At 48.2% G+C, this 16,246-nt stretch overlaps 1 protein-coding gene across 1 annotated transcript; it reads right to left on the bottom strand.

Moving 5' to 3' along the window:
- Nucleotides 1–1,451: 1,451 nt before the first annotated feature.
- LOC133923483 (protein BIC1-like) lies at nt 1,452–2,380 on the bottom strand. Its single transcript, XM_062368772.1, has one exon. The coding sequence runs from the start codon at nt 2,092–2,094 to the stop codon at nt 1,561–1,563; it is 534 nt and encodes a 177-aa protein (XP_062224756.1). The 5' UTR covers nt 2,095–2,380; the 3' UTR covers nt 1,452–1,560.
- Nucleotides 2,381–16,246: the final 13,866 nt, after the last annotated feature.

The raw sequence follows: 16,246 nt of genomic DNA, 5'->3' as shown, positions 1-16,246 counted from the left end.
GCGTATGACAGTGTAACTATGTTATATAACCGTACTCGAATGAATTATCACCGGACATAACTGGAGATGTAGAGGTGGTCATTTGAGACATTCACGCCATTGCGAAAGAGGAGGTGGTTCGAGCCGTCGTGAAATAGGTGGTTGTTCGACAACCAGCATAAGAGGAAGTGCTTCTACCACTTCTGCCACAACCGAATGGGTTGGTTCCAACAATGATGACTTCGTGCTTATTCCTCAGAGAACCTCATATCGTTGCGAATCCTTTGACGATGGGGGAGATGACTGGGATCTTAACTTATATTATTTTTCGTATACACTGGCACTACACAGATCAAAATTCTCAGAATACGATTACCATTGGATGTCCCAAAAGATAAGGTATATACAACTTCAAGGGCTATTTTGTCCATAATGTTTTTGCTACTAATTGTTATACTTGTTGAATTAAAGGTTGTTTTTTCATTTTTAATCTATTACTTAAGTCGTGCATGTATTTTAGATGTAGCCTACATGCTATTAGTAATGTTTAAATTCCATATACTCATCTCGTGTACACATTCTATCTAACATTCAGTGTGATTTTATCATTCTACTTACATCTATTTATTTTATCTTCACTTAAATATTTTATGAAATTTTTGTTATTTTTATCTTACATAACTTCTAATTTTTTTATTAAAAAATAGGCTAACCATTCACTCAGAAACAGTAGAGGCGCTAACCGCCCTCTGAAAGAGCGGTAATGGAGGGTGTGTGGCAAGGATCTAACCACCCCTTCACGGGGTGGCAGGGGTGCTACTCATCATCGGAGAGAGCGGTAAGGGGGTACGGGACGGTAAGGCAGGGGTATGATCTAACCGCACTCTCGTATGAGTGTAAGAGATACCTATGCTACTGTTGTATGCTTACTGCCCTATGAAAAGACTATCTATTTTTATAATTCTTTCTATCTGATATCTATGTATTTAAATATTAATGTTAGAAAATATAAAAATAAAAAGTTCTAGGCTCTGCACCCACACATGAGCTGCCAGGTACTACACAGTACCTACTCATTTTTCTTTCTTTATTCCATTGTGCACACACATGTATGCACATGCAATATTTTGCACCATAGGCAAAGCAACTCGCCGCATTCTAGACCATACGACTCATGTGTATGTCTTATGATGCAATCGATATTTACCAGCATCATTCCCTAGCCCTAACATTCCGCGTGAACTTTCTAGCCGCCTTGACCTCGGTTCTTTTCTGAACCTTGTTTCAATCCTATTACCAAACATATTCGTTTTTAGAACATACCTATATATGAACAAATAAACAACTAATTTTGTCAGCATAAATTTTTCCTAATTTAACTGAATATCAATCCATATAACCCAACTCGTAAGAGTGTATCGTATATATCAAAACAGATATGAACATCATCGTATTATAATCAAAGTGTCAAACAATTTGCCAATTTTACCAATTTTATAATAACGCCAATATTTCAACATACATAATTTCACATAAGGATATCTTATTTGAGGAAATAAAAGAAGGCATATCGATCCACGACTAGCTAATGCGAGTGGAGCAAAGGCTGGAGCATCCGTTCTGCACCCGGAGCGGGCTGGAGTCGGCCGAGGCCGCTGTCGACGTTGTTTCCTGGCGGCGCGTGCAGCACTCGGCGATGAGCTCCCGGCGCGCCGTGAGCAGCCCCGTCGGCACCAGCGGGCGGTCGAAGACGGCGCAGTCCACCCAGTCCTTGAGCAGCTTCTCCTGCCCCCACATCTCCGGCACCCACACCCTCCCGGCCATCTCAAGCCTGTGCCGCTTCAGCCGCTCCCGCGTGCTCTCCTGATCATCTCCAGTCGTCGCCTTCGGCTCCTCTCCCAGCTTGGCCACCGGCTGCTTCTCTTCCTCGGGCTCCTGTGACGCAGACACCTCCGCTGCCAGCTCGGACGCCAAGTCATGCACCACCGAACCCCCGCTTTCCTCCATCGTGGTCGTCGCTACCGAGCCGCTTCCAACGTCGCATGCGTCGACGGCCGGGTGCTCCACCTCCACGCTGGGCTCCGGCACTGCTTCGAAGTGGCTGAAGGACGCCATGCAGCCGATCTCGATCGAGCTACGCACGCACTGCACGCGCGCGCAAGAACCCCGCGCGGTGGCTCGATCTGTCCGTACGCAGTGGAGCAGCACCGGTTCGTGGCTGCCTTCTAGCGCGGCGATACAATGTGCGCGCGCGCGCGAGGGATGGGGAAAAAGATCAGAGGAGGGAGGTGGGGGACGGGTGGGGGAAACGGCGGACACGTTAGGAGTTAGGAAGCGGGAGAATGTGGGGAGGCGATCGGCAGGGGGGCGCCGCGCCTACGGTGGCCGCGAGGGGAGCGTGGCCTGCTGCCTCCTTGCGTACATGTGGCTGCCCGTGCTGCGCGAGGGGTGTTGCATTTGATGGAGGTGGTGAGCGTGCGGGTGCGTGGGTTTTTGGTTGCGTTTGTGAGGCTGGCGGCGGCGCGGGGCGGGCTGGACGCACCACCAGGGACAATGGGGTGATACGCGGGGTGGATTAGAGTCTTCGCCGGGCCACCGGGCGCTCTGCGCGCTGGTGGGCCGTGGGCGTCGATGAGAATAATCTATAGACCTTCATATTTTTTGGGTCACATAATGTTCCCTTTTTAATGTCATTATTCATACAATTGGACTGGGAGAACATTTGGGTAGCGCACAAGGTTGAATTTGGTGCTAAATGTCACTATTCAAGTCAATATGCTCTTGGACTAGCTTTTAAGATTACATGAAATTTGGGTAAGCATATGAGTTGAGCTGGACGTGACTAGCCACTAGGATTTCTTGAGATCGACCTGTCGATAATCCATATGGCCAATTGGGTGGCATGTTGGTCATGGATGGACTAATCTATTAGACTAATTTGATAACAAATTGATCCAGGACACTTTTAAGCTGGGTAACAATTGATGATCTTATCATGAGTGATGAGTCCATGGTTCCTTTGATAGATCAATACCGTAAATATTTCTCAAATAATACAAGATCTAATTATAAGAGCACGTGCACGACAATTAGACCACCAGGTGAACTCGTTTCTCGCTGTTCATACTTCCTGGATGGATTCCTACTAAATTCTTGTGATGTTTTATTGCTTAAGAACGTGGGAGAAGCACCACAACCTTATCCGGACGTTACCCCTCGAAGGCCAAGTCTACTCGGACTCGAGACTGAGCTCTAGTCATAGTCGTGGTCGTGGTAGAGTCGCAGGACAACACGTCAGTAAAACGGGTATAACTCTCTCATACCAAGTCCGTTTTATGCAATCTTGGACATTCTAAAAAGCTTACAACGAGCCATTTCTAATGGATATGAGCTTGACTAAATATTCCTTATAGTTTATTCAGAGTCAAAGAAATAAGGTGTTGCGCCACCGTTTTGGACCATGTTAGGTTTTGTAATCATGTCGGGGTCGGAGTCCAGGTTGTGCACACCCCTTTCCATAGCTGCACAACCCTAGGTCGACCTCCTCACACCCCCCTATATATACACAGTAGTCATCGTAGTTTAGGCTCACGTTTTGCTTAGATTATTTTATTTATACAGTTTCACCGCTTGTTCGGTTTGTGGAACCTTAACTTGAGTACTTCATTGGTAATTAGCAATATTCAAATTGCATCTACCTGTTCTTGCTTGTGTTCTCGATTCGCTTACAGGGAGTAGTTGTATAGTGGTTGCAGGGGTTCTCGATCAGTTTTGTTCGGAGCCTTTGGATCATCAACGTCGATACTCCACCAATCGACTTATCATATTTGTCGGTGTTAAGAATAGTGGGGTCCCCTCGTGGGCGGTCTCACATCGGTAAGATATCAGCACATGCTGTGTGCCACGTTGTCCGGAATCATGGCCACCCTACACGACCAGCCAGCGACCATGCAACTAGGCTCTCCGACCAAGCTCCGCGACCAGTCACCAAGTCGCAGGAGCAAACCCCGCGTGACAGGTATGTGTCTAAACAGTCTAATCACAATAAATTCTTTTTTACTCCAGTATTTCCCTTCCCTAGGTCATCTTTCTAGTCGACTAAGGTGTGATCGGCGCAGAGCTGCCGTGTCCCGTCCTATAGCACTAAATGCTACGGGATTGCCTGACACGCGTGGCAGGAGGTCTTTTTGCAGGTGCGCAGGCGACACGTGGGGACGGGACAGGGCAGTCCAGACTACCGAGATGACACAGGTGGTGGAGCGATGGGACATGCTCTGTAGTGCCGAAGAGCAAATGGGATATATCTGCTCTTAGTAATGTTGGGCCTATGTGGGAGGCTCTAGCTAGGCCTGGTTCTATGTTTTGACTCACGTGTAAATCCTCTTTCCCTCTGATATATAAAGGGAGGAGTACGAGGCTTGCGAGAAAAAAAGGGAGAGGCTTAGAGCCGAAAGAGGCCGAGAAGAAGGCTTGGCAAGAACATCATCTGTAATCAACTTAGACCAAAGAAGAGAATACATAGGATGTAGGGCTATTACCCTAATGGTGGCCTGAACCTGGATAATCCCTGGTGTCCTTGAGCTGCACATACACAAAACAGATTCAGCAGATACATTCCGAACAAAGATCACGCACCCACTGTCCAACATACCCCGGAATCACTATTAGGGATTTACCCTCGACATTTGGCGCGCTAGGTAGGGGCGCGCGTTTCTGAGTTCGGGATTCAAGTTGCTATGAGGTGTTCTTTATAGGGTACGACCCAGACAGAGCCAATATGTCCCAAACTTAGGACATCGGATCAGGATCCGAAGGCTCCGGGAGGCAGCAGAGGCATCCATACTCTTGGCACCAAGGAGAGCTCACAGACCGCAAGCTCTGGGGGAACGGGCTTCTTCGGCGGTAGCCCCACCCGGATGAGTGCTCACCGCACCTGGACTGCTACCTCCGAGCCCCGTGACGTGAATCAAAACCATCGGGTAGGTATGATTCGATCCGACGAAAGAGTATCGGGGAACTAATCGTGTGTGTCATTTCTTTGAGCAGGTTCAACCCAAGGACGAACAGAAGGGTCTACATCTTGAACTTTTGGCACGAGTAATGACCACTCCCCTTAGGGTACTAGTAAGGAAGGCAGCTTACCAGAATCTCATAAAGGTAACCCTCTCCCTTCCCAATGCCGACCACCCTTCGATCAGAATTGAGAATCCTTGTCCTACCTTGCAGATTTTCAAAGGGTCACGGACGAGGTACTGGTTGCTAAGCAGGGCATGCTTCCCCACGACCAGGAAGGAGCGAGCGCAAGATCATGCATCTTCAGGTACATGGTTCAATTATGTTTTCTCCAATTGTTAAGTACTAAGAGGAGTATGAGAGCTTCTTAACCGGAACACGAGCATCACCCGCACGAGGAAAAATGCCTACTAGCGATGAGGGACTCGTTACTAGGTGTAACCCTGTTGCCAAGGGGTTTTCAGTACTCGGACCAGGCGATGGAGACATACCTCTCGGAAGTGAGAAAGCTAGAGCAATGCTCCACCGATCGAGAGGTCACACATGTCCCTCACAAGGACTTCTTCCCTGGCCGATGGGTTGGCCCATCTAGCCTCTTCTTGCAAACCTGTCTCGGTCGGAGTCTTTCAGAAAAAGACTCACGCGACCACCCGCTGTGGTCTCGGGCCGACGCGGAAGGGATGCTCCGCTTGGAAACAGAACACCAGAGGCAACACCTTTCGAGGCAACGCCTCCCTCGGTGCCGTCGACCTTGAGTGGCCATCATGTGGTCGCCCTGCTCGATTCGGGTATGACCTGAATGGATCAGATCTCAGACTACCTTCAGAATCAAGCAACCCCTAACGACGATGTGTCAGCAAAAAAAGGTCACACGGGCTACCCACGAGAATCCTCCTTGATAGAGGGATGCCTCTACCACCAAGGGAGCAACAACCTTTTACTGAAATACATCACTCAGGAAGGAGGGAGCAGAACGCTCCCTAACATCCTCGGAGGCAGACGTGGAGGCTGGATCTCCCACCGCCCTCCAGGATGCTCTCGAGCAGGTGAAAAGGTGCGAGTCGTGCCAGCACCACGACCGGAATACCAACCTACCAGCCCGGGCACTACAAACCATTCCACTCTATCGACTTTTCGCTGTTTGGGGCTGGATGTTGTGGGACCGTTCTCTAAAACCCCAGGAAGCCCTAAAATTCCTAACCTCAAGCACGGCCGTGACCACCACGCGTGAAATTGATCACATGTCACTGGCTACCTCCAGTTTCCTGACCTCACGCGGTCAGGTTTGCCGTGCAGGGGGGGGGGGGGTCGACCGCCGACCATACAGCTCGTAGAGCGTCAGCTCTATGAATAAGGCTACTCGGTAATGAGCCTGTTTGTCTATTTTGCAGGATCTTCCGGACGAGCGTGGACATGACTTATAAGTTTTTCCAAATCCAAGTAATCAAACTCTTTATGTTGCAGGACTCCATAGACAAACGTGGTCTCCCGCCAAATTCCCAGATTTGTTTAGCCCGCTCACTCGTGTTGATGGGACGAGATACAAAGCTAACCCACTCACACGATGACAGGGTAAAGGCGCCCGAGGGTTAACGACCACAAGGCCGCAAGTCCTAAATCGGGTCGAGTGCTGGTCGCCACCGAAAGGCTCGCCGTGCTAAGGGTCTCCCTCGGCACCAGGAATGTTGCTCGCGAGCGGCTTGATGCGATCCTCTCTAAGAGATACAAGCACTCCGAGGGCTATTCATCATCCAAACACGGAGAAGACCCACATAAAGGCCAATGCTTGTCATTACAAAGCCTGGGGGCTGGTTCCAGGCAAACCTACGACATTCCTCTAGGACCCAAAAATACCCCTAAGAGGGTCGAACCGGACGGTCCAAAGACAGAAATGAACGACATACAAAAATGAATCAGCCCGGAGGCCGAGTTCCTCTGCGGTCATCTGAGTACCCTCAAAACCGGTGCCGATTGCCGACAAGAGGTCCAGGTTGGGGAAATGGTCGCGGACGCAGGCAAGGGCAGGCAAGCGCTAGAGACTCCGACCTCAAAAAGATGGTCTCCGACGGTCTCACGAATCCTCTGCTCGAGGCCACCTGCTCCTCAAAGTCCGCCAGGAACCACTCGATGTGGCTAGTCATGGTGTTCCCAGGGGTCGAACGAACCTGGACACCGACGGACTGAAGCAGCGAGTCAAAAGGGGTAAAAGCTTGGCTGAGTTGGTCGTAGAAGTCCACTTGCCGCTCATCACTCTCCTTGGTCAGCTGCTCGAGTTCTTTTCGCACCGCATTGAGATCTTCCTGACAACAGAGAAGGCAGTCGTAGAACTCCTCCCTCTGCTGGGCACTTTCCCTGGTCACCCGTTCCAGGTCCCTCTACGCCCCGAGCAACTCCTCCCGGCAAGCTAGTCAAAAAATAGAGTGTAAGCCACACTGGTGTCGGCCGGTCGAATCATACATGTGTAACCTAGGACCATCACGTGATGCGAGTGGTCGGTGCAATGCACCTTGAGGGTCGCTCGACGTACTTGCCCGTTTGGCCACAGATCCTAGCACACATCCAGCCATCGTCTCCAGGGTAGGTTGGTCGGAGGGGTGGTCGACGGGTATGATCGGGGATTCGATGAGGCATGGGGGGCCAATCAGCATGGGTGGCGTATCGGTTTGAGCAGAAGACTCAGACACTCCGGGAACTCTACGACCATAATGACACAATCTTGTCAGGAAACAAAGGCGTGGGGGCTCCATTCAAAAAATGTTATATAACAAGGGTTACAATAGAGTTTTTTACTCCTCGGCGGCCACCACCCAGAAGATGGACATCAAGTGGTCCACCACCCTCTGTCACTCCCGCTGAAGTCTCTCCTTGGTTTCTGGTCTAGCAACTGCAGCCCCTTCCCAGACCAAGTCTAGGTTGAAGTTGGGGTCACAGCTACAGTAGCATCGTTAGATATACTCCGTAGTCGCCCTCATCGCTTGCGAGACATCCTCCATGCCCCTCAACGCCAGGGTGAAGGGAGGCTCAGAGAAGTGCTCCGCGAGGACCCGGAGGGCATAGGCCCAGGCTCGGGCGGTGCGGTCATCCTTCAACTCAAACACCCCCAGCCCGAGGCTACCCAGGGGATCCGCCAGCGCTCCTAAGGCTTCCTGGAGAATGTTGAGGGTAGTGCGCTCATCCTCCTTGAGCTGGGAGCGCTCGGCGGCTAGCACGACTTTCTCTTGGGAGAACTCACCGTACCTCCTCTGCATCTCAGCCAGCTACTTCTCCAGCTCGGCGCATCAGCTGGTCCTCGTCTCCTTCTCTTCAACCCACTTACGGATGGCGACCGGGAAATGACCGACCCATGAGAGCAAGTCAGGAGTCAAAACAGACTCCTTGACCGAGCCAATGGGGCCTGGAGCCGCCTTCAATACACCAAGGGGAAAAGCCAACGCTGGCAGAGGCACCGAGGTATTAGGCCGGGGCACCATCGGGGAGGCGGTCGTGGCGATCGCGACGGCGCGGCGAGAGGTGGTTGTGTTGTAGTTGAGAGTGGGGGCCGTTTTCACACCACCGACAAGGACATGTGTCGATTACTCCGGAAACAAAATCATGGGAAAGAACACAGATGGATAGTTAACGACCTCGTTAAATTGCACAAGCAATCCTTGAGTAGAAGACTGCCTGTTTGTGATGGAAGAGAGGGCATGTTCACAACTGGTCCACTCGCGTACAAGGAGAAAGGGAACGAGACCCACCAAGGAAAATAGAGCGAAGATTATGATCTCCCCCTGGCGGGGAGCAGGAACATCTCCCCCAGGGCGGTATCTAGAGGATAGACGACACGGAAGCAGTCGATTCTCATACATCCGCTTTAGCTTCGCGGTGGCGCACTTGGACTTGGGGAAGTTGGCCTCCTTTCCGGTGCGCGGTGTCATTGGGATGCAATGGTGGTTGTTTGAAAGACTCTGGTGGAGGCTGGAGGCGAAGGTCTTTAGCATAAGAGCTCGGGTGGCGGAGAGATTTTTGGGGCTTTCCGTCCTCCCATTTATAGGACCGACTTGGTTCCACCACCCCGGCTCCCGAGGATCCATCTAGGGAACCCAAATTCCCTCGAAATCCAACGTCCATTAAAGTTTTCTCTCACCCATGATTTTCTCCCTTGCGCACTCTTCCCTAATTCCTCTCTCCCACTATCCTTTTTCTGTGGACGATTAACCTCCCCTTGGGATGCAGTTTCCTGGGCTAAACCACGAAAGTGGACCGTATTGCTGATCACTCCCCGGGTGAAGTCATGTTCACATAGGGCCCAAGTGGTTCGACTAGGTCCAGCCACGACCATTTGACAAATTGCTTGGACTACCGCATCCGCGAAGGAGCTTAGGGGCTACTGTTTATGTTAAGAATAGTGGGGTCCCCTCGCGGGCGGTCCCACACCGGTAAGATATCAGTAGGTGTTGTGTGCCATGTTGTTCGGAACCGTGGTCACCCTGCACGACCAGCCAGTGACCACGCAACCAGGCTCTCCGATCAAGCTCCGTGACCAGTCACTAGGTCGCAGGAGCAAACCCCGTGACCAATCTCCTCTGGTCGCAGGACAGGTATGTGTCTAAACAATCTAATCACAATAAATGTTTTTTCACTCGAGTATTTCCCTTCCACAGATCCTCTTTCTAGTCAACCAAGGCGTGGTCGGCGTAGAGCTGCCGTGTCTTGTCCCATAGCTTTAAATGCTATGGGATGGCCTGATAGGCGTGGCAGGAGGTCTTTTTGCAGGTGCGCAGGTGGCGCGTGGGGACGGGATAGGGCAGTGCGGGCGATCGGGATGACGCAGGCGGTGGAGCGATAGGATAGGCTCTGTAGCGCCGAAGAGCAAATAGGATATGTCTTCTCTTAGTAATGGTTGGCCTAGGTGGGAGGCTCTAGCTAGGCCTGGGTCTATGTTTTGACTCACGTGTAAATCCCCTCTCCCTCTAATATATAAAAGGAGGAGTACCAGGCTTGTGAGGAAAAAAAAAAGGAAGAGTCCTAGAGGCGAAAGAGGCTGAGAAGAAGGCTTGGCAAGAACATCATCTGTAACCAACTTAGACCAAAGAAGAGAATACACAGATGTAGGGCTATTACCCTAATAGGGGCCTGAACCTGGATAATCCCCGGTGTCCTTGAGTTGTACATACACAAAACAGATTCAGCAGACACACCCCGAACAAAGATCACGCACCCACTGTCCAACATACCCCGAAATCAGTGTTAGAGATTTACCCTCGACAATATTACTTTTCGGAAGATCGAGCAAATGCGCATCAACGAGGATCTTAAAAAGCTAGAATTAGGGTTAATTGTCAATAGCACGGACCAAATACTTTTGGTAAAGAAAGAAATGAATCCCATTATTAAGAATTGCGTTGTTGATTCCTCAACTTAGTGGACAACCTTTCAAAGGCCTAAACAATCTTGGTAGGTCATTATTTAGCTATATTTATTGAGCATGATATTTTCTTTAAGGTAAATGATGATGGTATAATCGGAACTTTCATAGCTATCATAAAACGTAAAGCAGAGTTCTAGAGTAATATTATAATATTCTATCTATGTAAGATTTTATTTCATATTTAGACTATTTATATTCAAGTTTTTGCAAATTTTAAAATTATTTGTTGATTTTACAATGTCGAGAACTTTTAACATATTTATATTATACTTTTTGAAAATTTTATACTTATGTATTGGATTCAAAAGTTTAGAGTGTCCAATGGTCACACATAACGATGAAATCTTGGCTCCGTTAGCATTGAAAAACATATTTTTCATTCGCATCACTAATTTATGGAACCCGGAACGAAAAGTTCCAACAAATGATTGATCCACAATCCTTTTCACATGGCTACGACAAATAATCGTGCTTTCTTAACTCTCTCTTAGCAATTTCTTCATATTTATCTACATCCTATGGTTACTCTTAACTATAGATATATTTAGTAGAGTTTATCTGATCTAAATTCTCTGAGAAAAATGATTATGTAACTGAAAGTGATTGTCTCGGATAAATTCAACGAAAAAAATAATTCTGTATAAGAAGTGAATCAGAAGAAACTATTTTATTCAGTTTACAACATCTAATTTATTTTATAAAATCGCTCCTACAAATTTTACTTAAAAAATTTAAAACTAAAAACTATTGTTTAACGAAACTCTCCTTAGTTTCACTCAACAAGCCTCCTATGTATGCGCCAACACTTCCATTCCTCTCACTTAACTCTTTCCTTACCTTTCTTTCAGTTCCAGGCACTACAGTCTATGGCTTCCCTCATGTGCGCATGGTCTTGCCGACCTATGTGACATTGACCTGCCACTGCTGGCTGGCGAGGGATGACGCCTCGGTTGTAGTGCTGCGGGGCTTGCCGCCCTGCTTGCTTCGGCAGAAACTTCATGACATCTCACCTCATCCTTGGTGGCAAGGTCCTCTCGATTCTTGGCCCTAAATGGTGCTCCTCTTCACTGACATCCACAGATTTGTTTTACATTTTTTTTTGTAAAATATGCCAATGGAAGTCCAATTTTCAATTTGGATGTTTCAAATTGGGCTTTATGTTTTGAAGTTAGAGTGGAAAGTTAATTCGCAGCTTTCCCTTTTTTTTTCCATGTTTGCTGCGAGTTAATAGTTTTCATATACATCAATTGAAAGTTCAAAGTCTCGAATCTGAACAACTGAAATTTCAATTTTTCTGGCTCAAAGCCATGAATCTGGATAGTTGAAAAGTTAAATATAAGGCAAATTTCGTCACAGGACACTGTGACTTCATGGCTTTTGCTGATGGACATTAAATTTTTTTATCTTTGGAGAGACACTGATAAAAAGTGGAAATTTGACAGGAGACACCGCACACATTAAAATATTAATATGTTAGTGACTAGGAAAAAGAAACGAGATGAACTGTGCAATTTGATTTTGGGACCGCATGTCAAATTTATCTTCTTCCTCCAGTCTCTTTCTTCATTCCTAGCAAATTTCCTCATTTCAACGATGTCATCCCTTAAAGATAAAAAAAGTGTCTACCAGCAAAAGTCCTATGACAAAATTTGTCTAAATATAACTAGTTCAAAGTGACGGATCTCCACAATCAAAAGTCTATATTCTTTGCTTGGAAGTCAACAACAAGGTTAGATTGGAAGCTGAAAGTTCACTTCTGTAGATAGATAAAAGGGTAGATGTTGGGAGCCTAGAAATTGCCGCCTAGTTGAGTAACATTCCCTTTTTCATTCCGTCACAATTTTTTTAAAAGAAACTAGTAAGAGATCTACCAATTTTATATTGATAAAGTAGAAGAAAGTACAAAGTCTTTAGAGATAAAAACATCAAAATAAACCTAACTAGGACCGTGAAAGAAAGGTCACTAGTCTCTTTGCTCCCGCAATGCACCATACCTTAGCCTCATCTTTGATTTTTGCCACCAGGGCAATTGTCGTATTCTGATGATGTTAGAAAATTCTCCCATTCCTTTTGTCGGTGATATGGGGACTAGGGGTCCCCGAGTCCTGAGGTCAGGACAGCAGAGTGCCACATGGCACCCTTCTTCGGGGATTATCTCCCCGAGGTTCGAGAAGATTAAGTCCCGGGAGAGAGTGCTCGGGGTCATGAACAGTGGTCTCTGAGTACCAGAGTTCTCCAATAACCCGAAAAGACCGAGTTCCGGGAGAGGGTGCTTGAGGTCATAAATAGTGATCCCCGAGCACCCAAGTTCCCAGATGACAAGAGAAGTCAGTTCCTGAAGAGAGTGCTCGGGGCCGTGAACAGTGGCCCCCGAGCACCCAAGTTCCCCGAGGACCCGAGCACTCAAGTTCCGGGAGAGAGTGCTCGGGGCCGTGAACAGTGGTCCCCGAGCACCTGAGTTCCCCGAGGACCAAGAGAGGGCATATCCGGGAGAGAGTGCTCAGGGCTGTGAACAGTAGTCCCCGAGCACTCACAGTTCCCCGAGGGCCTGAGAAGTCCTTCGCCGGTGGTCCCCACAGGGGCTCAGCGGTGAGGTGTCAACTGGTGAGAGGTCCGATGCTGCATTTAAGAGGGCGCGTGGCTTGTCACTTTCAACCACTCCTCCCACGCTTGCTGTCAGTCCGTGTCACGGTCTGGTAGGGAGGCGTGGGAACATTTAATGCGCGGGTCCCATCTTACGTCATCCGGCGCGCCTCGGGATAACGTCGCAGGGCTCGAGGCGCGACACCTGCCGCTCTGCTGTGTCAGACTCGCTCTGACCGGGCGGGCACGCGGGGCTGCTCGGTGGCTGCCTGGCGGGCCCTCCACGCTGCATCCGCTGAAAAGCGGAATGATGACGACGAAGATCGGACGGGGGCGCGTTTTCAACTCTTCCCATCACCTCAAGCTGCAGCCTATAATGGTTGCTTTCTATTTATGGCGCCTTGGAACTTGCGCCAATCCTTTCTGGGCACGCCACCTGCCCCGCCGGGTATAAAAGAGGGGCGGGCTCCCCGGAGACGAAGACAGAGGGACGAGTCTTGAGAACACATCGGACGGAGATCGGTCAGGGCACATCCGACGAGCTCCGGACGACGACGACAGAATAAGCACAAAGCTCTAGACTTAGACAAACATTCTTGTGACACAGCAGATCCTCAGAGAGACATTCTCAAAACATTTATAGCATACACACAGGAGTAGGGTATTACGCTCAGTGCGGCCCGAACCTGTCTAAAAATCCCCTGAGCACTTACTTCCTCCTGCATCCGGTCATCCCACTCCACCTGCATCTCATTTACTCCTATTTATTTCACGTACAAGGCGGACTCAGAATTATCCCCCGGCCGAATCTCGAAGGGGGTCCCTCCGGATCCCCGCTTGAGGAGTTCACCCTTCGACACCTTTCGTTCCATAGCTCCTATACTATAAGGATGATGAGAGATCTAAGGGCCCTAGGTGGTACTCCTTACAGGGAGCTGATTACTGTCCACCATTGCTTGACTGTGTCAAAGGCATCCCATGTTGTTGTGCAGTTGGTTCTTCCGGTGCACAAAGTGTAGATGGCCTCCCATACATTCTTGGAAAATCTGTAGTGTGCGAAAATGTGGATCACCGACTCATCTATGGTTATGTATAGTGGATAAATCTTCTGGTTGGGCCACCCCCTTTGTATGAGTTGTCCACAATCCAAATTTGGTTCTGGAACGCAAGCCACAAGAAGAATTTTTATTTTGGTGGTGTTCATACTTTCCAGATTAGTCGCTCCATATCTGAGGATGTCGATCCTAAGAACCATGCTTGGTAGGCAAAGGCCGTTGTATACTCTCCATGGGAGGTGAGGTTCCAGGTGATAGTATCGGGGATCTTTTCATTCAATTGGACCTGCTGAAGGTGTGTCCATAGGAGGACAAATTCAATGAATTGCTAGGTGGATGAAATACTAGTAAAATTGATGTGTCGCACCCATGTGTTGTTGTGCATAGCCTCCCTCACTTTCTGTTTCTTCATTTTGGAAATCACAAAGATGTTCAGCTCTATCATCTTCGGCGATTCCCCTTGGAGCCATGCCAAGTGCCAGAAACTTGCCTTTTCCCCAATTTCGATGATGATCATGGAAGCCACCACAAAGAGTGTTTGGTCCATGTCAGTGCAAGGTGTAGGCATCCCAACCCATGGTTTATTGTCCACCGTCCACTCATACCACAGGCAATGAAGCCGAACAGCTCTTGAGAATTTTTTCAGGTTCAGGATGCCAAGTCCCCCTAGTTTTGTAGGTCAGCAAACACGTCTCCAATTAACTTTGCATTTTCCTCCCGTGACCCTATTCATGTCTGTCCATAGAAAAATGCGTCTCTTGGAGTCTATTTTCTTAAGGGCACTTGCCGGGGCCTTCAACACAGTCAAGAAGTAAATTGGTTGTGAGTTGAGCACTGATTTGACTAAGGCCTTGCGCTCTGCCAGGTTTATATGCCATCCTTGCCAATTTGCTAGTTGACCTCTCGCTTTATCAATGGTTGGTTGAAAGTCCACTTTCTTGATGCGCATTAAGGTGATTAGTAAGCCTAGGTATTTAATCAGGAATGAAGTGCGAATTCCTAGCATGGTGGCATCTGTTTGAGTGTAGCGAGGATGTCCTGTTGTGTAAAGGGGTTAGCTAGGTGTGTCAGGTTTGTCGAGGGGATATCAAGCATTTCCTAGTCGAAGTCTAAATCTCTTTGATATGAGGCTCCCATTACCGCTACGAAGTGCTCTTGGACAAATTCCATTTTCTCTTCATGAGAGGTCGCCCAATCATTTTTTTTTAGCTTTGTGATGAAGTTCTTTCTCCTCCTTGAGTCGATTTTAGGTGATTTTTTTTGCATTTGCGTCCCCCACCCTAAGGTTTGTTATGCATGAAGCTTGCCATTTCCGCGCACACTCTAGAATGGCAAGGCCTAGAACCCTGTTCTTCAAATTAGCTCTAAGTTCCCTTTCCTCATGAGTCAATGTTCTACTCTCTTAAGCAATGTTGAGCTGGAGTATAATTTCTTGGGCCATACAGAATTGCATCTTGGTTCCCGACACCAAAGTTTTGCTCCATTCTCGTAGTTCCTTCGCTATGGTGATGAACCTATGGTTCAACCTATTTGTCGGCTCTATGTGGGGATTGGGCTTGTTCCATGCTGCTCGTATCACATCCTTGAAACCCGGCATATGTAGCTAGAAATTCTTGAACTTGAAGTGTTTCGACCGTGACATGTTACATTGATTTGATAGGAGTAGAGGGTAGTGGTTGGGGATTGATGAAGCAAGCACATGTAGGATATGTGAGTCAAATGCAAGGTCCCATGCATCATTGCAGAATACTCTGTCTAGTCTGACCAGAGTTGGGTTCTCCCTCTCATTGCTCCAAGTAAACTTTCAATTTTGGAGATGGTTCTACTTTAGGCTGCAGTGGTTAAGCGTGTCGTGAAACTGATTCATACGTCGATGGTCTAGCTTTGTGTTGTTCTTGTCACGTGTTCTATATATCAGGTTGAAGTCTCCCAGCAGGAGCCACTTTTCCCTTGTCAGTAGCATTATGCTTCAAATTTTGTCAAGGAACGTCGGCTTATCACAATTGCGTGACGGGCCGTAGACGGTGGTTAGGATGAAGGATGTGTTGGTTTCTTTGACTGTTAGTTTAGCTGAAATGGAGTGTTCTTTCTAGTCAATGTCTAAGATATCAACGTAGCTATCATTTCACAGCAGCAAAATTCCCCAATGCGTCTCGATGGCCATCAGGAACGCAATTTTTTTTAGACGAAACCCCCCACATAGTTT

The sequence above is a fragment of the Phragmites australis genome, chromosome 7 (genome assembly GCF_958298935.1).
Source record: "Phragmites australis chromosome 7, lpPhrAust1.1, whole genome shotgun sequence".
NCBI lineage: Eukaryota > Viridiplantae > Streptophyta > Magnoliopsida > Poales > Poaceae > Phragmites > Phragmites australis.
The sequence above is the reverse complement of the archived record's forward strand: the minus strand, read 5'-3'. Positions and strand labels throughout refer to the sequence as shown.